The sequence below is a fragment of the Pyxicephalus adspersus genome, chromosome 5 (assembly GCF_032062135.1).
Source record: "Pyxicephalus adspersus chromosome 5, UCB_Pads_2.0, whole genome shotgun sequence".
Lineage (NCBI taxonomy): Eukaryota > Metazoa > Chordata > Amphibia > Anura > Pyxicephalidae > Pyxicephalus > Pyxicephalus adspersus.
Genome location: NC_092862.1, coordinates 9,986,179 through 10,010,082, shown reverse-complemented (window position 1 = coordinate 10,010,082; position 23,904 = coordinate 9,986,179). Strand labels below are relative to the sequence as shown.

Here is a 23,904-nt window from a genome sequence, read left to right as displayed (position 1 = left end):
CCCTGATCCCAGTATCTGATCCCAAATCACCTGAGAACTATAATGAGAGGATTTTTAAGAGACCCTGAAATTCTTTTACCAGCCTTTTTGCTTTACCAACAGTACAACTTAAAAAGGTGGTAGGAGAAGCGTATAAGGAACTGATCTATGCATTTGGAAGCCCCTGGACTTGTATGCAAGACTTGTAAGATGTAGAAAGCCTTGACTCAAGCATAGTCATTCTGGTATGTATCTCTTCAACCCACACTTCATTGAGAAAAACAGAAGAAATCCAGCTTCCGGTACCCACAAATAATAGTGATTATTCATCAAGCAGAACTAAAGCCCCCCGCACTTTTAGCAGTGAGACCAACAGGCTGCATGACAGCGCCAGTGGTAATTTGAACCAAAGAATGAAAAAATTAGCACTTTTATTGGAAAGAAAAAAAGATTACCAAGTACTTCAAGTGACATTAGGTTTTCTGGCTAGGCATTACACATAATGTAAACATATAAGAGCTAAATAAAGACTGGTAAATAACGTTTATGTTGCTTCTAGGACACTGAAAGTGAAGCAGACATACCCCTCTAGTATTCTAATATATCACAGTGCACATTAAGAACCTTCTAGATTGTAAGCTCTTCTGGGCAGGGTCCTCTCCTCCTGTGTCACTGTCTGTACCTGTCTGTCATTTGCAACCCCTATTGAATGTACAGCACTGCGTAATATGTTGGCACTAAATAAATCCTGTTTAATATTAATTAAAATTATAATATTACAACTGCTAGATGAATGGTATTCATTGATGTACACCACTTTCTCCACTAGATGGCTCCACACTTTGAGAACGTCATGGAAAAAAATGTCAGTCTGGTATGCAGTAGGTGCTGCATTGTCTTTTTGCAACATTTGGCATCCTCAGCTTTTCCAGGATCCTGCAGGAAGGCCGAGTGATGTCACCATAGCCCATATGTTCATGCTGGGATAAGATAAGTATTTTTTCATTCAATGTTTAATTTTTGAATTTGGGAGTGGAAGGCAAGTTAGGCAAGTTCCTCTTTAAAGTAGAACCATAAAGCCTGCTGGGTGAAGATGGGCCCTTGCCATATAGGTAAGCATGCAGCGCATACGTCTATATTATGGCAAGCTTACATGTGAGTGCTGACAGAGCTAGGTTCAGTCACTGTTCCCTCCTCTGTCATCTCTGCAGCTTCTTTCAGGTCAAACATGGCTCCTCCTTGGCCAGTTTTGTTGTATATATTAACTATGGATTAAGAGCTGCAGGACTGGAGAAGATAGACTATCAACTGAGAATCTGGGTGATCCAGCAAAAAAGTAATAAAGTATAACAGCAAATACTGCAAAGTAACCACGTCAAATGCTGAATTTAGCTTTTAAATGATCTTAAACAGAGAACATTACTGAGTGTGATGCAGCAGTCACACCTGTTTCTTCTCTTACAATGCTGCAGCGTTTTTCTCAGCGTGAACACGATATACCAGGCAAAATGACACAGCAGCAGCCTCGGATGTTTATCCACAATGAAACAGGAAGGCGCTTGCTGAAATTGTTCGGTTTCGAAAACACGCGCAAAAGAAACAAGTTTCACAAGATTCTAAAGCCACAAAACAAGTGTGCAGAAAGGTAATGCAACCATGAATGTTAAATGTGCTCTCCGGTGTTTTATTTGTATGTTAACAATATATTTGCATTTTGTTCTAATCAGGTGAAAACGAGATAATAACTCTGAATCATTATTATTCACTAGCAGCGTAAAAAAAAAAAAGTTTCTTTGGTGAATAAATTTGTTCTGTTGTAAAAGAGGGGAACTGTTGAATTACCTACTTCCTGGTCTGGACATCATTTATCATTTCAGTCAGCACAAAACCTTCCAAATCAGAATGAATCATGAGTTTTGCTGACTGCAGAGCTATAGGTCTGATTCAGAAGAGGTTGTCAGATTTTTGCAGAGAGACCACTGCTTCCACAGAGAAAGCAATGGTTTCTTTTTAAAGCATGCTTGTAGAATAGCTTTTCTATTCAGGTCATGCTTATTTTCTAACTATAAGACATTGAATGCCTTTTGTATTACTGCACACCTAGAAGGCATACATCAGATGGGATTTAAAATGTACTAGTGTGTGGTAAAGCAGAACTAAACCTGATGTACTCACTTGTCCCTGTTCCATCTTAGGGCATTGCTATCTTCTTGATTGGCCGGGCCGGAGTGACACAGGAGTTCATTAATTCCCGGCACTAGCAGTGGAAGCCGAAATTGCTGGGTACATTGGCAACCGAAGGCTTTTTACTAGATACCCAGAGCGATCAGGCAGGTAGAAGGAATTTAATTCAGAAGGGACAACACCTTTCTGCAATAATGTTCTGCCTGATTATGTATTCATAAGGATGGAACTTAGTTCCGCTTAATAAATATTAGACTTTCTATACCAGTTCTACTTTAAGCAATTCTAGGTAAGTCAAATGGGATGAAGGCCCCAGAGTAAACCTAAAACATGGCGTGATCATATTTCCCATGTCACACAGAGATGTTTTACCAATCTGTGGACAGGCAGAGGAAAGTCCTGGCCTGGCTACTTTATGGTACCTAAACCCCAATATATCAGAGAAATAAAAATAACCCAATAATAAAAGCATAGAACAACAAATGGCATGAAATCTACTTGTCTTTCAAATTTGCAGAAATATTGGAGCAGCTGGTTAAAATCAGGTGCATTAAATGTTTTAGGACAGACCCTTAATTAGTTCATGAACACACTATGAACGGATAGGGAGAGCAGATAACATAATTAATGATTCACATTCTGTTTTGAACAAGTCCCTGACGTTCTAGTCTTAGATGACACTGACATTCCATGTTACAGCTGTCACATTTTTTCCCAGAGAGAAAGACAAAAACTTCAGAAAGCTTTGCTGACATTTTGCCCTTACTAAGCAGCCTCGGCCCAGTAAGAGAAATTCTTACATACCACAGCTGCAATCACCCTAGACTCCGTGTCACTAGATAGGAAATCAATGGTGACTTGGTTAGAATCGGGATCCTAGATTCCCTTGCATGCCTGTTCTTGTGAGGAAATATGTCTAACACATCTGGATAATTTAATCTACAGCGCTGCATAATATGTTGGCGCTATTTAAAGCCTGTTTAATATTAATAATATAAAAAGGATCACTGTAACCAGGGTTGGTCTAGCCCAGTGGTCGCCAACCTTTTTGGTTCCGTGGACCACTAAAATTACCTGCTCCTGATCGCGCATGCGTGGGGAGCCAGGTGTCAATCAAAAGGGGAGAAACCTCCTTCACAGTGACGTCATGATGACATAACCCCGCCCACTCTACTTACAGGTATAGCAATATTGTGGTTTGTCCAGGGGGCAGAGGTCAGTAATGAGGGATTAAATGTGGCTGAGTCAGGCGGTAGGAAGTAGCTGTAGCAATGTGGCTGGATTAAAAAGTAGAGGACATTTTGGGGGCAGTGAGGTGGTTGGCCAAAGAAGCAGTCGTCGGTGGTAAGGATAGGCATATAGATCAGGAGGTAGAGAAATGTTGTAGGGGTAGCAATGTAGCTGGATCAAGAGGTAGAAGAAATTTTAAGGGCAGACATGCAGCTGGATCAGGAAGTAGAAGACAGCAGTAGGGATAGAAATATGGCTGGACAAGTTGATTGAGGACATTCTGCAAAATGTGGACTGGGAAGCCAGAAGACACCAGTAAAGGCAGAAAAAGTGGCCGAAGCTGGAGCCAGAGGGGGGCTGATGGGCAGAAATGTGTGTAGTGCTGGAGCAAGTGAAAAGTTGATAGAAAGAAATATGGCTGTATCAGGAAGCAGAGGACAGTGGTGGAGGAAACGGTTTAACCTGAGGGGTGTAACTAAGCCATGTATACTTCTGAAAAAAAAATTCACACTGGACTTTGAACAACTTATGGTTTGGCACTTTAGGTTTGATTCCTCTAAGCAGTGTATATGGAGGTACTTCATCTCCCTAATGAGATAAATAGTTCAGAGAACTTACTGCCTCATACAGCATTGTGGAATCCAGAAAGAATGGGGTTGACACACTGCCTAACACCCCAATACCTACTCGGGACTTATTATAATGGCTTCTAAATTTTTGGTAAAATTTTTGGTAAAACAGAAAGCTTCTATCTGGCATACAGACTGAGCTGCAAGGGTGGCACAACACTGGTTGCCAGGAACAAATTTATTTACACTGGCTACCAGCATGGTACAGCGCTGGCAACTCCAGAGCAGCAGGTAACAACATCCCTACCACACAAAGGATACTTTCTTTTTTGCTGAGCTTACAGTTCAGTTACCAATCCACAGGAAGAAAAGATTTGGTATGTGTTCTAGAGATAATTCTAACGGCTCACCTGGATAATAATAATAACCAGGTACAGGTAAGATAATTATCTCTACCTTTGAGTAACAAAAAGATAAATGATGTCTATACAATAAACCCTTCTTATTTATGTAGTTTTGCCTTTAAATAAACTGTATATTTTCATTTAGAAATACTTTTTATTTTTTTTTTAATAAATACAACAGGAGAGAAGATCTTTACAAATGGGCAGAATTTATAGCCCTGGCAATAACTGCTCTCCCTACTATCCACCTCCTCTACCCTTTCCAGCATGTTGCAAAGTCTTGCGTTGCAGGAAAGATCTACTTAGGTAATTCTGTCTCTTGATAGCACTGCTTCCAGGTGTGGGGGATCGCTGACCAGCACTGGAGATCAGCCTGCACCTTCTGGTCCTTGTCTGCTTACTCTTGCTGACCCCATTGATGCCACATCACAACCTCCATTCACAACGGCCCACTGGACGACCAACTGTATCTGTCTACCTCACACGGACAGTGATGTGGGCATCCAAAGAACTTCAGCTCTTGTAACCGGTGTAGCAAAGACCTGGATCTGGAGGTATAAAATGGCTTTGGTTTGGAGTAAGAAGCTAAATCCAATTTTATTTTTTTTTTTTCAGGAGTAGCACTAGGGGCTTGGTGGTGCAGGAGGGATATTTACTATCCTAAGAGACAAGATTTAACTTTATTTGTAAATTTTCCAGAAGGGATCGAGGAATACGGTGTTAAAATTAAACAAACCTTTAACATGCAATCTTTTTTCAACCTGGGATATGTATAACATGATAAACTTGTGTAAATAATTCAAAAGCATTACACAACAAAACAACACTTTTGGAAGTATATATATATATATATATATATATATATATATAAAAGAATAGAAACACATGAAGTTACTATAGTGACTGCTCCTGTATCGATAATTTGTAAAGCCACAGCTAAAATATAGGGTCCAGTTTTGGTGTACAGATTAAAAAAAGGAAAATGATAGTACTGAAAAGTTCAAAAGTAAGCAACATCTCACCTTCCGCCTTTATTTCAGCTATATACAGCTGTAAAGGCTTCTCTCGTGGACTGAAATTGCTTGATCTGATTTTACTGCACACTATGTGCATCCCACAAGTGCACTAGAAGCAAATGCAAGTCAAATTTCCAGTCTGGAGGTTGTCCAGCACCTTTCACCCATTGCTAATCAGTAGGAATAATAATCGTTACAATGGGGGTAAATCAGAAGACTGCTCCTAATATTAATGGTCAGTGGGAAGAATTATTTTTTTACAATGCTGGTATGCAGGAAGATTGCTGATTACATTGGTGGTGAGTGGAATATTCCCCCTTACAGATAGCTAAGAAGATTGTTTGTGTTAGTGCTATTGATATGAGAGGCAGATTTCTCTTTGCACAAGGATCCTCCAGCAACTTATGGAAGAATCCTGGTTTAGACATGCTGATCTAGCCTACAGAGATATATATTAAGACATAAAGGCCTCTCTATAGTCCATTACACAGTCAATATCACGGGGAAGGGGGCTGGTAACATCAGTTCCAATAGGAATAAACTTCCCCCAAATCTTTTGAGGGAGGGATTGGCATGTCAGTCAATTGTTCTGTCTGGTCTCTAGGTATTCCTGCAAGTAGATTTTGACTTCTAGGTAATGCACACATAGAGAAATAAATAAATATGTATGTCAGTTTTCACGCTCATTAAGCTGACAGTAATTGCATTAAGCGGTATTATTATTATTTAGAGTAAAACAGGATGACAATTCACTCAATAATTAGGGAAGCAAAAGACTCCTTTCCTATCTATGATCCTGCAGCAAGCTGACACAACACTAATGTGTAGGCTGAAAACTGATACCATCAATGGACTCATAAGCACAAGATCCGAGAGTGGTGGGATGATGACAGCTGAGCTGAATACTAAGGCAGCACTGGTTCTAAGAAGCACAAGAAAAGAGAACTCTGTACTGCAGCATATGGATGAGAGCAAATTACATTCAAATAATACATAAATAATGCAAGAAAACTGAAACCTGAATTCCAGCAGACATAGAAAACTACTATATATTATTTCAGTGCAATGCATCAAACTATTTCAGCGTATACAGCTGACCAGAAGTGGACCTTTGAACAACTTTTCAATGTGGGATGATGTAATACGTGTTTCATTACATGGGTGGGAAGTTTGTGCACTCACATTCCTAGTTGATGAATGGATACTTTAACCATTGTCATACAACTAAAGCTGAGTTTTTTTTAATGTAATTATATTGAAAATTTAAACTAAAGAATTAGTATGCACGACCGCCACCAAATCTAAATGTCCTATGGATTTCTCATTGGGTTTCTTAGAAAATAGGAAAACATCTATGATTGTCTGTGACTTTTTGGCTTGATCTGTGATGACTTTAGTGGTCATAGGCTTTTCACACTTCCCTATATTTGTGGGCATGTCACATCAGGTCACAGAAGAATATAGCTCCTTTTATTTGTGCACTGTTCTTTCTCTTCTCATTTGATTGCCAGCTGCACTAAAGGGGAACTAAAGACCCACTTGGTGATCAGGCAGATTTTTACTGCAGAAAGGGAAAAGGGATGTTCCTTATCACCATCCGGATGTCAAATTTTGCTAAATTGTGCACGGGCAGCTGAGCATTTGTTGCCAGAGATTACCAGCAATCCCATCTTCACATGTAGATGCTGGGACTGGAAGATCTTCCAAACACCTGTGTGGGAGTTACGGCACTCCGGCCTGGCCAATCAAGATGGCCGAAGATCGGGAAAAAGAAGAGATAAGATAGCAGCACATGCAACAGGGACAGGCGAGTATCAACTGGGTTTTGCTTAATTTTCAATAAAAAAAAAACTAGATGATAAAAGTGCATGGGAAGATTAGGGTGGGGATACAACTGCCCTGTTATACCGTCCACTTAATGACAAAAATAAATGTTTCTGTATGTAAAAATAAAAAGTTTCTGTATGAGAATCATTACATTACATCCTTTAGAAAGCAATGTCTCCAAGAACGGACACTGCATGAGCACATGGAATGTGGGAATAATAAAATACCAATAAAATAAAAGGTGATACAGATTTGCAAGTATTATACCAACTTTTGTGTTTGGAATAATATAAGTTTCGCTTTGGGTTGTCCTTATTTGCCCTAGCAGCTTCTGAGCAAGACATAATAACACATGCTGAATCTGGAAAGTCAGTCGCCTGAGCTATCAAGTTCCCCATAATCCAGTCAAACGTTACTGTTTTGAAATTTCCCTAATGATTGGACTCTCGGGGTTTTATCGTTCATGTACCGCACCCATTTCTCAGTTCATTAACAGGGAATGTCAATAAATATGCCAACATTTTCTAATTGAATCTTTTAGTAATTTCCAGACAAACAGTCCCCTCTACTCCTGTACCCATTACATTGGCAAGACCAAATAATTTATGTTTGTGAAACCTGAGAATAACTAGAATAACATCAGAAAATCTGCAACCCACCAGCAGATAAAGAACTACAAGTCCCAGCACATCCTTCCAGAGCATGGAAACAACTCCTGAAGGACACCATGTTGCAGGATCACAACTCTCAGCATGCTAGTCACCTATATACACCTACCTCTTTCTGATCCAACTGTAGAGAAGACTTGATCAGGTCCCGCAGAGCTGTGAGCTGCTTCTTCTCTTCATCCTGTGTTTGTTTTATCTGAAAAAAAAAAAACAATTACAGCAGTTTTTGAAATGTTGGTTACACCTGTATGACCACTAACAACTTTTCAGTGCCTGGCAGTGTCTTGAGCTATAAAATGTTCATCTGTGTATCTCCCCACCAAACTGTTATGGCTGAGAGTTATCTTGACATTACTATGAGGTTCATATATGCCACGCTACCATCTCAACACTCCAATACAATACTACACCATACTATTCAAGATGCCCCATGGTCCAACAGAAGTTGTTACATCCAATTTTTTGTCCACATTAAAAAAAGTGGTGTATGTAAGCCCAACATGCAAGCTATATTCATTTTTAATTCTCATTAAAAGGTCTGACGATTATTCTGCCTTTTTTTTTTTTTGCTCATTTACATATGGGAAATACATTTTTTATATATATTCGGTATTGGTGTGTAACTTTGGGAGGCCCATGAAGATCCCAATGCTTTACTAGGAAATGTTGCCCACTTTATTACTCAATATTAACCCTCAAGCTTGGCTGAAGGGATAGGGGAGCTTTTAGGCTACGTACACTCGTCAGATGATTCTCGTCCGACGTTGATCATGGATCTGTCCTGCAAATCAATTAAAGGGGAGAGAGCGCAGCGGGATGCCACTCGCTCGTTCTCCCTACTCCAATATCCAAACAGCAGAACGGGGCTGTATGTACAGTGCTCATTCATGCATCTTGTAGTCTTTTGTCGTTGAAAAGGAACGTGAAAGATCCTTTCCAGAGACAAAAGTCTAACGTGTACGCAGCCTTACTCTCTGGAAGCATGAAAAGTTGATGTGGTACACTATATACTCTCTGAAATCTTTAGTGTTTTTTTGTACACCAATATTTGCATTGTTTGAGGATTTGACAACTGTTTTCTTTATCATACTAACTTTTTTTTACTGATGATGTTATCTTTCCTTGTGCCCCTTTCTTTTCTTTATTTTAAAGAATCATATATATAATAAAAATAGATAAATGCCTTTACATGCTCCTAACCTTTGTACTCACAGATTTGCCAGTGTACAAAATCCCTTAAATCTCAAACACTTTACATGGACACTTGACAATACTACAGAAAGCCTGTTTTAAAGTACTAAAAGCAAAAAAAAAATTTAATGACTTGGATATTAGGATTATCCTTTACTTTCTGTTAATTTCTCCTCACTTACAGTCTTTATTCCTTTATTCCCTTAAAAGGGGCAGGGACAGCAATAAAACCTTTACGAATTCATTTAAATATTTTAAAAATGCTTTGTTTATACCTAACATAATTGTGCAGTTACATTCAAGCACTGCACCACATATTTGGAAGAGATCATTGCCGAAGGAGTTCTGCAGAGGCAAGTATATAAGGTGGCCAGAATGTGGTTCCTACACTTAAATGACAGGATCTCTTTAAAGAATATAAAATTGCACATCTAACACAAAAACATGCATGCCATTATAAACAGTGCAGAAAGTATTTCAAAATAAACTATGTAGAAGCTTTTGAAATCCTTGCAAGAGGTATAATAATAACTTACATTATATAGATCTGCAGCCAATTTCTCAATATACTGCTTCATTTTATCTGCAGTTTTCAAGCCATCCTGAAAGAAACTAACATAAAAAAAAGATTAGATAAAAGACAGCTTGGAGCATTGAATGTCATTATTGGGGTTCTTATTTGGCGTGGGTAAAATATCTCAAGTGGAGATCCCAGAAAGCAATGTAAACCAGACAGAAGTACTAATCCTGTCCTATCCCATTCAAAAGGATAACATTTGTTTCTGGCCAACACGGCAATTTGGGATCACTTAAAATAACATAATATTTAAGACTGGGTATTTTGCTTCAATTTTAAAATGTTTTGAAACCCATTTTAAACACGTGCACATGTAGCAGCAGGTAAAGGGGGCACGCAAGGTCTGACGGTACCATGAAGGTACATGTCACACTGCTAACGTTACCCCTGGTGACACAGGACATAATCCATACAATGTGTATTCTATTTTGTAAGAGATCGGACCTGTGTTTTCAGACATAATACAGTGTTCTCATTTGGGTATGACCTGTGCTGGCAGATAAAGTGTATGGTAGGTGCTTTAATTCTAACAGGTGAATTTGGGGTTGAAATTACAAAAGCAGAACACAGAACTTAGTTTTATTTGTCTCTACTAGGTGTTTTTCACTTACTCATAAACAATATTGTTGGAAGTGTACTAAGGATATCATGAAACCCAGTATTTCGGTGGGGCTTGCCTCCAGTGACAAAAGTGTATGGTTGAGGACCCTATTGCTTGCAACCTCTGAGCTGCCAATGTAAGTGAATTACTCTTTTTAACGTATATCAGTTTTTTATTTTACACTAGAGGAAGTTTTTTTGATTGTGACAGATAATTTTGAAAGATTATGAAAAGGTGACAAGCTGACAGGGAAAACCCGGAGTGAGGCTTGGCCCTCTAAAGAACAAAAAAACAAGAGCAAAAGTACCATCGGAAGACCCCACTTTGGCCTGGGAAACTGAACAACACAGGAACAAAGTGGAAACATAAAAAAGGTACTTGTATTATTGGGATCTTTGAAGAACACTGTTTTGGTGCTGTGCAAACTTTAAATCAGATACCCTCTAAACCACATTCCCCTTATAGCTCCTTTGAGGTAGATGGGTGTAGGTATGAAATGCCCCAATAACTGCAAACAATGCTTAAAATAGGGAACATTAAATCATGCTCTCCACAAACAGCCCCAGTGAGGGAAAAAAGTTAGGATTTGTAGACCAAATGGGGTGGCAAGCACAATTGACCTATAGTATAACAAGAGCTTACTTACTTGCACTGTGCATGGTAATATTTGATAAGATTCTGTAGCAGGTCCACACCCTTTTTTGTCTTGATTTCATTAACTTTAATAAGATACTGTCAGAAGAAAAAAATAGCGCATTGTTGGTAATTATACACTTTATGTTTTGGGTTGGCAAAGCTGTATTTTAGTGCAAGGGAATTTTTCCCCTCCATCTCTGCGCGCATCTAATTAAATAATCATTGCTATGTAATTATAGTAATAACAGACAATAAGCGTTTGTTACAATACCTTTGTGTACATTAAAAAAGAGCATTGTATGAAATCTCATTATTGCGCATACACAGAAAAACACAAGCAGAGTAATTCAGCCAGGCAGAGAAAAGATCAAACATGAGGCACTGCTTTGTTTCTGGGGTCAGTCTTGAGTTCTATACGCCACCTGTCCTAAGCATTACAACTGTAGAGAAGACTTGATCAGGTCCCGCCATGTTTTAAAATCCTGCTTTTTGTTAAAGGCAGATGCATGACAAAAAACAGAATCATCCCATGTTACAAGAGACTGATACCCAGATTTCAGACTGCCAGAGACTACTTCCAAAAACACTTTCATCTCAACCTTTTGATAAAAAAAATTGATGTCAAAAAACACCTTTTTTCAAAACGTAATGATTACTATTTAAAGTACTGTAGCAGTACAAAGTAGGGATTAGATAACTGATATCCACTTCTTTGTTCTTTCTTTTCCGATTGCCACTTTTGTAAAATGCCAAATTTATGAATCAATCAGTTGTTAAACAGAGGCAATTCATGCTTAGATCGCTGTACTGTAATTACCCTAATTTGGACATCAAACACTCCATTCCTTTGACTGTTACATTTGAAAGTGGCATACATGCCCCATTTTTTTTCAAATAAATCTGTGACTGCCATTTATTGATTGATTCATTGATTGTGGCTAAACAATCAGAAAAAAAAACACACTACAGATCTCCACTGTGGCCTATGGCATTCCCCATTATTACAAGGAGAAGGCTATCTGGCAATCTGTAGAATAGCGGTGCTTTATGAATGTAGCAGTAAAACCATAGTAGCATTCAACAAATGTTTCATAAAGTAGTGATCATGTTAGTTGATCGCATTTATGAGTGGGATAATCCCAATAGTGCTGTTATTCCTGCTAGGATAAGGCCCCTAAGTTTATCCCAATTAAAGTACTTACCTCGCACATCTGTAACTGAAACAGCCTCCTCTCCTTTTCCATCTCCTCCGCAATCTCCGCTCCTGTTATCTCCGTCCGGATCATCCCATGCTGCTTTGCATGCTCCCTCTTCTCCTTCTCGATTTTGGTGCTAGAATTCAGAAAAAAAAACACTTCATTAAGTTACTTTTCTCTGGATAATTTGGACAAAGAAGTAATAAAGATCAGTAGGTTATACACAGTTTTGTTCCTTACTAATATTGTTATAAAACATATAAATAAAAGGAGACTTTAGTAATATTTTAACTGGAAAATGACTGTATCCAGATAGAAATTATATTCTGTTGAGCATAAGGCTATTTGTTTTAAAAAGATGAGTAAATGGAAAGAAAGACAGAAGAAAAAGGTCATATCAGTTGGGGTGACAAAAAAGAATGGTAATACCAGGAAGAAAATATTTAGTCTCCGGGCTAAATTTAGCAAATAAAAATCTTGCTAGGACTGGTCACATGAAAGCAGACATTCTACTGAAAATGGGTACTGAGAAGTTGGCATGTCTTTGATCATATCTTTAATCCATTAGTGGAAGAACACCAGAGAAAATGTAAAAAATATATTGCTAATCAGAAGGACCAGCTGGGGCCCCTTACTGGACCTGGGCACACACTTCCAATAATTATCGTTAGAAAACGAACGATTACGACGGTTTAACGATTATGCAATTATATTTGAACAATCGTATTGTGCACAATTCTGTACATGCTGTAACGATACAATCGTTCAAATATAATCCACCAATAATATACAGACGCTAGAATCAATCGTTTGAATGATGCAGGGAGTGACATGGAGAAAGTGTATTGCAGAAACATGCACGATCACTGAACGACCGTACACGATAGATGGCGAACGATCGTCCGCCAATCAGATCGGCCGCGACGATTGTTCATTTTCAACGACAATCCTCGTTCGTCAGCGTCGTTGGTTACCTTTTTTGTGAACGATTTTCGGCCGATCGGTCATTCGTTTCCAACGAATAATATTGGTAGTGTGTATGCAGCTAAAGAATGAATAAACTGATGTCATTTTACTCAATCTAGCTAAATTATGTAGGGAAAATTCACGGAATAAAATCAGACTTACAATTTAGTTTCATAGTCTTTCCAGGCCTTATCAAATGGCTTCTTGAGATCCTTTAAATAAAAAAAAAAAATATGTAAAAAAAAATACACAGAAATATGCAAAGGACTCTAACCTAACCCAAAATCAAATGTAGTTTCCATGCATCAAACTGCATGAATTTTTACTTTAATTTTACTTTTAATTTCTGTAATTATCCCCCTTCTTAGAATAACATATCTGAGCAAATGTCAACTTCAGTACCCTGATATACGCAATTTTTGCATTTTGCGGTGTCATGTCAGGGGATCCTTTGTATGTAACTGCAGCACATTGAAGTGTTACTTTGTATTTAGTAATTTCATAAGAGAAGTTTTACTTTTGAAAGGGATTAGGGTCATTAGTACAGGAGATGTCATTGCTGACTTTGACTTGTCTTTGAAACAATGTCCCACTTTTCTACTAGACTTCCTTTATGTTAATAATACAGACGTAGACAGCTTTATGTTAATAATACAGACGTAGACAGCTACAAATGATTCACTCACCCCTTTCACTCCCTTGAGATCTCCTTTCAAAAGGGAGTCCAGCGTAAAGATGACATTGTGACTTAAACCCTGGAGCTAAAAGGAAACACAATGAAAATTGAAGTAGATTTGCAGTATCTAAACCACAGAAGCTCATCAACAATCAGAATGAATCAATCTGGCTACAATAAATGTTCACTATAATTTTACCAAGCATTTCAGAACAGATATTCGTATAACTTACTTCACCGTAGAATCAGGAATGTCAGGGGCTATAGAAATCTTATAAGGAAGATGCAAACTTGGATCCTCAAGTTTTATTTCTATCAAATGTTAGGATCTCCATAGTGATAGTATGCAGTGCCAGAACTTTTGATCCACCCAGATATTTTATGTCTACACTACATAAGTATTATTATAAATATCATCAAGCAATATTTCTATAGGGCCAACATATTACGCAGGGCTGTACATTAAATAAGGGTTGCAAATGACAGACAGTGACACAGGAGAAGTAGAGGACCCTGCCCAGAAGAGCTTACAATCTAAGATGTGGGGGAAGTGATTTCCAGTACTTCGAGATAAACGTGGGCTCAGTAAACCCTCCAGCAAACAAACTGAACTTGTGTTTTGACCATGAACAACAAAGCAGCGGCTTCAACTTCCATACTCAATGCACAGCTGTACATACATTATTATCAGACGAGAATCATCTGACTTTATATGTAGCCTTAGATTCAACACCTAAATACTGATTAGTGAGAAAAACATTATTGAATGCATGCATCAAACAGAAAATAAGAAATCTTTCAGGGATCTTTTAAGCAGTATTCTATTGTACTGAAATTGAAGAACATCTTACTCTTTAGCATGTTTTTCCTTCAGCAACCAAGAAATGATTGTGTAGTTTTACTTATAGGGGTAAAGATGAGCAAATTGCCCTTCTTTCCCTCCATCACCTGATTGTGAAATTAGTTTCACCCCAGAACAGAAAGTGTTGTCAGAATGTAGCCAAGGCAGCTGTTCAAAATGAAGAAGGGGACACAAGGATATGTGCACCATCCTGAAGTAAAGATTTAATTTGTTTCCGGCTCTCAAGTTTTCACAGAACAGTTATTATACACTCTTGTGACATCTTTAGAAGAGGGAACCTATAATGCTTTGGGTCAACTTTATTAAGTGTTTTTAATGTTTATAAATTCATGTCTATTTTCTGTTTTACCCAAATTTAGTGTTTTCTCATGGAGGGTGGGAACATCTTAGGGTGTCCACATAAACACCAGCATGACATAGGACACTTTGTAATGGCTGAGCGGCTTTTTCTTGACTTTGATTTCTAAAGGAAAAGCTCTGGCATGCCTTCCCCACCTGTAACATGTACACCTTCAAGTCAGGAAGAAAAGTCCATTTCACTGACACATGGAGGGAAGGCAGAGGGATGTCCATAGGGTTTTATATCTGGGATATGTTTATTTCCCCAGTGGTTGAACTTGATGGACTTGGAGAATATGGGAGAAAGAAGAAGAAAAAAAGCAGGCTTTTGTGGGGCAAGAATATGAGAGTATGTTTTTTAAAACTCTAAATTTTATTTAAACATCCTAGAAAACTAGACAATAGCCATCTACACTTAGCCCTAGGCTAACATTGATGTGCTAGTCTTATCATAAAATAATAATCTTATGGTACATCGAGTTATGTTTACAGCTAGCACTTGGTTTCCTACCCGACGCGTTTCGCCCCGCAGGGCTTCTTCAGGGGATTAGGATACCTTGGTGGTACCGCTGAAACTCTTAACAAATGAGAAACATCTGATACCAAATTCTACTTGGAAGCACCTTAATCATAAAATCCAGTAGTCACTTGGACATATTAGTGCTGGCACTGCGGTCAGCCATATGTATATATGGCTTCGATAACTGTTTTAGATGGTGATAAAGTGCGTATGATAGTATGGGGTAGGTTGGGATATATGCTTCTACTAGGGTAAGGAGAGGGCAAGAGTCTAATCTTAGAGCCTTTGGCCGCATGACAATGGCGGTATAGTAGTAAACTGTCTGTCTGATAGTATTTAGGCTGTTCCACAATATGTTTCTGAGTAAAAAATAAAAAGCACAAAAATTTGATTTTTTCTTCTTCTTTCTCTCATATCATTCTCTCAGTTTCAATTCAGGCTGGGAAAACTGGAGTTAACTCCCTCTTTAAACGTTTTGGTCTCTTTCTTTGGTGGAACATACCTCTTACTGCTTTTTAACTTGACCTACTATGTAAATGTACAAAATGCACAAAGGACTGCTTGGTGAATTGTTCTTCTCAATGTACTTGCTTGCAAAGTAAACAAACAAACCGTGCATTTTCAGATCACATCTGAAACAGCAAGCTTGTTGACTATCACTATTTAAAAGGATTCGATTCCCTTTTAATCAGAGCATTGAACATTGTAGTCAAAACAAGGCCTACGGAGTCACCATGAACTGGTTAACGTCTGAATCCAGTAGCATGTATACTCAGCCTTAACAAATGTTGGCTTTGTCATACATAAGGAAACATTTAAAACCTCTTCCAACCACTTACCAAGTTCTTGAGAAGTGTTGATAGCTCCTTAGTGAGAGTGGAGAACTTTACAAACGCTGTGCCCAAATCTGCATTGTCGCGGCTTAAAAAATTGCTTCCAAATTTATCCAAAGCCTGGGCGTAGTTCTCCTCATTCTGCACATGATCTGTAAAGCATAAAAGAAAAAGTAAACTCAGAATCATTTCACACGAGTTGGGATGTCAGTGCCATTCACAAAGGTAAGTGATTGCCATCTTGTCATTGTGGCATTTGAAGAAGGTTACATCAAGTAATGAGAGCTCTTAAGTCTATTGTAGAGCTAGAGGAAAATGAGACTCGGCCACTTGACACAGCACAGTCATTTACAGCCGGTCACAATCAGATATAACATAATATTTCAGTTGCTACTTATATCTGGCATGTTCCTTTTATAGAGGTCAATCAAAAATGTACAAAAAAAAAAAAATAATTACATGGTGCACAATCTTTAATAAAGGGGAAAAAAATTGGTAATGACTTTTGTTGATCTGCATCTACATTGCCACATCAGCCAAACCAACTCAATATAAACCAGCTAAACATAAAAATAGAATTCCTTATGCTATATGGTATTGGACCCTGGCTGTCAAAATCAACAATTTGCCTCTCTGTTGCAGCTCCCTTACTAGCCCCCTAAAATTTTGCAGTGTTTTGGGCAATGGCTATGCAACATCTATCAGTAGAACTACAAGGTAAACTTAAGTGATTCTGTAATTGCTGAAATTCTGCCAGCGGAAATGTCATCAGTAAGACACAGGCATAAAGCCAAAAGCATCAAGGAAACTCTTAATTCATATACCAGTTACAGGTGTAAAATTAAGAACAGCCAAAGACTTCTCAGCAACAAACAAGCTAATTGCCCTGTGGAGGCTAGCAACTGGTGGAAAGACACAAATTTACAATGTCACCTTTCCAGTAAGACCCCTAAACCTAAACTTAGCAAAGCAAGGTAAGATGAGCTGCAAAGGAGACTGAGCCAGGTGTGCTTACCTATCATTAGAATTAACCTTGGTAATGCACTTAAGTTCTCAATAAAAAACAATTAGGAGTGACATTGTTTAGCAGCGTCATTGTGTAGACCAAGCTTACTGGTAAATTTTTGACTATCTTTAATTGACTAAATATAGATATTTGATTCCTGCAAAAACAACTTTATTATAATAATTTGATCTATGAATGTTCACCGTGTATTTTTTTTACCAGTAAAAACTTTACTATAACTTGATGACAACTAGACCACCTTAATACACATATCTATTGGCCCTCAAACAAACCCCCTCTGATACCTATCCTCTTCCCACATAAACCTTTGCCATGCCTGTGCATGAGCTATGAACCGGGACCACTTTATGCTGAGCCTCTCAAGCTGCAAATATATATATCTTCCTTTTGCTACAACATCGCTCCAGGGGAACACACAGAAGAAACACTGGGCCTGATTTATGAGTTCCGCAAGACGGAGATAGACTATCATGGAAGATCCAGCAATCCTGGAAATAAATTCCTGGTATAAGCTGCCAAATATTAGGTCCATTGTGTTAGGAAAAGAAAGATGAATGGTAATACCAAAACACACCAGATATATTTTTTGGCTCCCAATGTGGGAGCAAAGGTAGGTAGAGTACCCCCCTTGTGTGAACCTGGTGTGTGCCAATAAAGTAAACCAGTAGCGTTTTCCTGCACAGAGACAAGTTTCCTTTAAAGTTAAGCAATAGGGTTACAAGTTTTTTTTGTTAAGATCAGTGATTTACTGTTACCTTGTCAGATGTATTCAATTAATTTGAGGAATGAAAACAATATCTGTCAAAATGTCCAGTGTCAAAAACAAGTATCAATTTTCAGAAGGAGAAAGCAAACTGCCAGAACTAAAGATTTGAACAAATAAACATTCTTTCTATCTGCCCCATCATTGCTCAGCACATCCATAAAGTAGGCCACAGCTTCTCCTTAATGATTCCTCCATGAAGAATTTACATCTCTACATGGGATTTTAATAGGATAGATTTTAAACTGTCCTGCCATATCGTATCAGGCTTTTATTCTTTAGGCCACCATCAAAACGTTCAGTCCTATGGTTAGAATAATTTGTTTGTAGATTATGTGTTGTAAAGTTTTCTTCGAGCATGTGGTCTTTCAGAAATCTTTTGGCACGTACACAAAGACTGTGGATGTGCCAACCAGGAAACTTTGTCTACATGTCTATGTTGATGAATAACAAAACCATGGAGGATTCAAAGCTACTGACACATCTTCTGAAATTTGTAAGCAGCCTTGCATTGTCATTCAGATAAAAGCTTTGCTTTGACGTAAACTGTGTCACAAATGTATTGCTCAGCTGTTTACTGAATATAAATGGTCTTACGCTATGTACAACATGAGAACTGCAGTTATCTTACCTGAATTATTTTTTACTTTTAAAAAAACCTCACCAGCACCAGGGTGCGAAATTTTTTTTTAATTTTGTTGTGATACATATCAATATAACTATAAATTGGAGGAAATTTAAAGACTAGAATTGTATAAGAAATAAAAATGTGTTACAATTGTAAGATAAAATATATTATAGGAAGAGATGGAAATGTTTATATTAAAACAAAATGTGAAGATAATTCAAGGATTGTTAATGTCTGTATAAAAATGTAAATTTAATAAAAATTTATTAAAAAAAAAAAAAAAAAATCTCACATCCAAATCCAAATATTTAATATTTTGCAGATAAATCTTAAAGAGTAACTGCATATGTTCTTGTACAAACTTTAGACTCCTCTAACAATTGCTGGAGATACCAGCAGATCTGCTTTTCTCCCAGGACCTCTTATATATCATATTCTGACTCAAGATCTGGAGCCGGGATAATTATTGGGGGGGGGGTCTTCAGAGGTAAAAGTTAGGTAGTACCATTTCTCACCCACCCACTGGTGGGCACCATTGTTTCTATACACCCCCTGCTGCGCATTATTGTTTCTCCCTATACCCCTGCAGAGCACTATTTTTTCCCTACCTCCCATTGGCCATTACTGCACCCAGATAGGCGCTATTGCTCTGTCTTTTATTGTTTCTCCCTACTGTTCCTACCACCCCCTTACAATTGTTCTTCAAACCACCTTCTTTACACAATTACCGTTACCCACTGTTGAGCCCCAATGCCCATTTCCATGCCAAATATTCAATTGCTTGCTTGCAAGAATAGTTTCCTTTATATAGGGTGAGCAACTTTTGTGTAAAATATCAGCAATTGCTGCAGCATGCTGCCTGAACAGAGTGTATGGGTATATTTAACCTGGAAAGAACATGTTACGTTCAGATCTATAATCCTGACATATGGTTCACACAAGACCAAATCCAATGTGATGAGAATTTAAAAGCTCGGCTTTTTACGACCCCCCACGTATATATGCGCAAGAAAAAAAAATCCAACAAATATTAGGGGTAAACAAGAATTTTATTCACCTTTCTCCCTAACTTCTATAAACTATGTGAAAGTGACATCACTATGCCTTTTGGAAGGGTCCAAAATCCCTTTAACCTGGGTAATCCAGAATTTCCTAGGGGTTCCTTGAGCAATGAGCAATTTGTGTCTCTCAGATCAGTTTAAGTGACACCAATGATCTTTTTGTCTGTCAGTAAGGGTGACAATTCCTGTCAATGGCCAGCAATGTAATGCAATGTAAAAGGCATTTGCCCTACTGACCAACAGGCTAAAATACTGTGAGCTGTGGATATAGTAAATATACCAGGGGTTCCTTTCAGCCTGAAAGTAATTTCAAGGGTTCTCCCATGTTAAAAAGGTTAAGTCTGCATTTGACATTGCAGAACAATAACCCATTGACTTCACAAATGAAATTTGAAGTTATTTTTTTTTCCTGTGTATTTTTTTAATGGGGAGGTGGTAGGGGTTAATTTATTTCCTTTTCATGCAAGCTTAAAGTGTGACAAAACTGTGGGTGCAAAACTGCAGTTATTCGAGACTATGTCTATAGGATGTCCCCAGAAATCCCAAAAGCGGATTTTTCATGCTGGTTTTCTCTTGTTACAACACTGTGGTTATAGGAGGCAAACCCTTCTACAGAAAACTTAATAAAAAGAAGGTGAAAGGAATTTATTAGTCCATCCAGATAAAACTATGCAGTGAATTTTGCTAAAATTCTTGTAAAGTATATAACTAACCTGGAGAGAACTTTTATAGGTTTATAGATCAATGAGACTGAAGTGTAGCATGTAGAATTACTTGCATACCTCAGACAGTATTAAAACTTGATGGAGTTTCTATCCAATCATTTGCAAGAGATATAATTCAAGATATCTTGCCAAGTTATCTCCAAAAGCAAAAAAAAAGTTAGAAAAGCATATAGGCCTATTTATTGTACAGCACTGCGTATGTTTAAATAAACAAGAAGTATGAACTTGGTGAACTGCAGAGCTATATGTCTGGCTATTTGGAAGTCATTTCAGACCTCTGCATTAAGACCCCGGCTTACAAACACAGAGCAGTGATTCTTCCCTGCAGCTGGTGGCAAGGAACAGGCTGCACTACAAAGGCTGTGGCTGCTTTAAAAAGAAGACAAACTGTAAGACATTGGACACCTTTCAGTGTGTGTGTGAGAGTGTTTAATTGAGCTTTTAAATATGCAGGATAGAACACCAATACATTTTTTCACCTTTACATTCTTTTAGGCACAATCCCTGGAGCTATTGATGTAGGTAAGTAACAGATATAATGATGCACTATCTAGACGAGTCTGGACATTGCTCATTTCAAGAGTGCTCAAGCACAGGTATGTGAAACATGCAATTCCTGGAGCAGCTCTGTCACCTGATTGAAAACTTTTATAAAAAAGTATACAAAAATAAAAGTACAGTAAAATTAATATGGTAGTATATTATTATTTCCTTTTAAAATCTGTGTAAATTTTGTTTTTTTAAGGGTGTTCTATATGTCTGCTATTAGACATGTGTGAGTAGAACAAGCATTCCAGGGTGAACTCTGGCAAAGGTTGTTAGAAATATGGTATTTGTACTTATTCATCACCCCAGTGTTTCTCAACGAGGGTTCCAAGGATAGGCGTTCTTTGAGCAAAGGTCAGTTTACCTGACACCAATGATGTTTTTGGCTATCTGTAAGGGTGACATTCTTCCAACTGGCCAGTAATGTAAGAGGAATTCTTCCAAATGACCCTCACACTAACTCCTACAATATTTATAGTAGGGGTGTCCTTAAGATCTGAAAGGTATTTCACGGGGTTGCCTTATGTTAAAAACTTTTGTTTTTACCGCTATGGCAGTAAAGACTCAATGAGAGCGCAAAGCCCTTGGGGATATCAACAACATGTATCCAAGGCAGCTTCAGACTGCTCCTTCTGCTCATGACTGAAGTTGAGCATGCGTAGAAGGGCCTTTTACATCAACAGGGAAATAAAATGCAGATCTCACACATGCACAGTGAGATCAGCACTCTTTTTTCCCCAATTTACAGCAAGCTACATCACTCGACCTCGCACATGTGGAGTGCGATTTCGGGTGACGTAGCCAGTAAAAGGAAGAAGATGGTGGCGGCCCTTGCTTCCTTTGTGCCAGGAGGATGGAGGATCCCCAGACGGCCCAAGACCAAACTGAGGACAGCACTGGAAGGATTGGGGTTCCTGTGGAAGTAAAAGTAAATGGGATTTTTTGGTTTTAAATATAGTTTCAAATTTTATTTTACATCATCTTAAATGAAACCGAAATTGAATTAAATGCTGTTCATTATACATAAAAGCAGCTCCACTTTACCGTAAAAAAAAATGTTGCAAGGTTTAATCAGTTGTTAAAAGAACTCTGCTAAAGCAAAGCTTTCTATTCACGCTGATGCAGCTTAAGTGTAAAGCAATCCTTTTTGTATACAACCCATAATTAATGCTCTAGGTGAGGCCTACCAGTGGTGTTCCTTTTTTACACAATACCGCATCACTTAATGCAATAAACAAGTTAATCATAATAATCAGCACCTCCATTCTCTGGCACAGTTCTCCTCCTTCGGGCAAACAACACATTATAACAGCGAGGGTAGTAAAGAGCAAAATTACACAGGCCCCGGCCGCTGGGACACATCACACCGCTCAGAAATCAATTTTTATTGAAATAAAAATGTGTTGTCTATGCAAAGCCTGCTAAATTCACCTAAAATTATGAGAAGCAATTGCATTAGCCTGGGAAATGTTCTATTTATTGAGAAAACATTGCATATTGCCTTTATATCATGCAAATCTGAGATAATTTGCTGTTGCTAGGCAAAAGAAAATCAGCCAGGCCAGCATTGGACAGCACCACCTTGTTGGTTGTAAAGTACTGTTATTGCAGGAGCCGACCCGAGGCTTAGTACACGAGTACCAACACTTAACAACCAACCTGCAGCATGTTTAAACAACAGGGAGATGTTGTAGTGCACTTGAGCACTTTCTAAGGGAAAGCTATAAAAAGAAATGAAGTAAAAAGTGCAGCTTTACGTGAGTGATAAAAAGTGTAGTTTTAAAAGAAATATATGAGATACACTGCACAAGTCAGAGAAACTTATTTACCCTGCAGAAGATTGCTCACACCGACATGGGGTGTGGTGATCTATTGTGTGCACTACAGGCTATGTCTACCCCTGAGGTTAGTGTAAGCTGTAGGTTGGCGCCTAAATGGGCACTACAAGCATTAAAGACCCACTTTGCAAATTCACGATTCAGACATGTGAATATTATTATTATATCTAGTATTTATAGAGTGCTGACATATTTTGCAGGGCTGTACAAAGTCCATAGTCGTGACACTAACTGTCCCTTCAAAGGAGCTCACAATCTAATGTCCCTACCACAGTCATACGTCATTAATGTAATCTAAGGTCAATTTTGGGGGGAAGCCAATTAATCATACAGAATGTTTTTGGAAAGTAGGAGGAAACCGGAAAAACCCAGAGGAAACCTGGGTGTCCTGGCTGAGATTCAAACCTGAGACCCATGCCTGAAAATATTGCAGAAAAGGACAGGCATTGTCCCTTCTGCAATAACTATTGTTACCTACCTGAACATCGCCCAGCTGTCAAATTGCGTCATCGCGGAATGGCCAACCAAAGTGGCCAGGGGTTTTAAGGAGGAAGAAAAAGGAAGAGGGTGGAGCCTCGTGCAAGTAGGGAGGGCTGGTTAGTAACCTTTAAAGATAAGTCTATAAAAACATTTAAATGCTTGCAAGTACACTTACTTGGAATTATATAGAAACATAGAGGACTTAAAGCACAAGCTCCATTGTAACTCCATTGTAACTCTATAAATCCCTATAAACACTTCTTAAATCATTGATCTAGTGCAGGGATGACGACACCAGCACATTATTTTGCTCCTTCAAAACAAGTCTGCAACCAACACTTGGTTATTTGTTTTTTGATAGAAAAAAACAGTTAAACCTTACCAAGCAATGCACAAAAGTCACTTAAATATACCCAAAAAAATGCATTGGTGTATTTTTTAGGTTAGGTTTATTTGTCATTAGAGTTCCATGAGTGGCCCCCAGGTCCGTGAAGAACCTGGAGGTACAGAAGCTGGAGGCTCTCCAGCCCTATCCTAAAGGTGTCAACTGCTGAGGCTTGGA

The 23,904-nt window shown here is 38.3% G+C and overlaps 1 protein-coding gene across 1 annotated transcript in view; it reads right to left on the bottom strand.

Moving 5' to 3' along the window:
- Window positions 1–23,904, bottom strand: part of ASAP1 (ArfGAP with SH3 domain, ankyrin repeat and PH domain 1) — a gene marked incomplete in the record, with an annotated part of 158,430 nt that overhangs the window by 37,983 nt on the left and 96,543 nt on the right. The window contains 7 exon segments of the mRNA XM_072410648.1: window positions 7,987–8,073; window positions 9,605–9,680; window positions 10,893–10,978; window positions 12,085–12,214; window positions 13,207–13,256; window positions 13,731–13,805; window positions 16,281–16,426. Of these exon segments, the coding sequence (XP_072266749.1) occupies window positions 7,987–8,073; window positions 9,605–9,680; window positions 10,893–10,978; window positions 12,085–12,214; window positions 13,207–13,256; window positions 13,731–13,805; window positions 16,281–16,426 (650 nt within the window).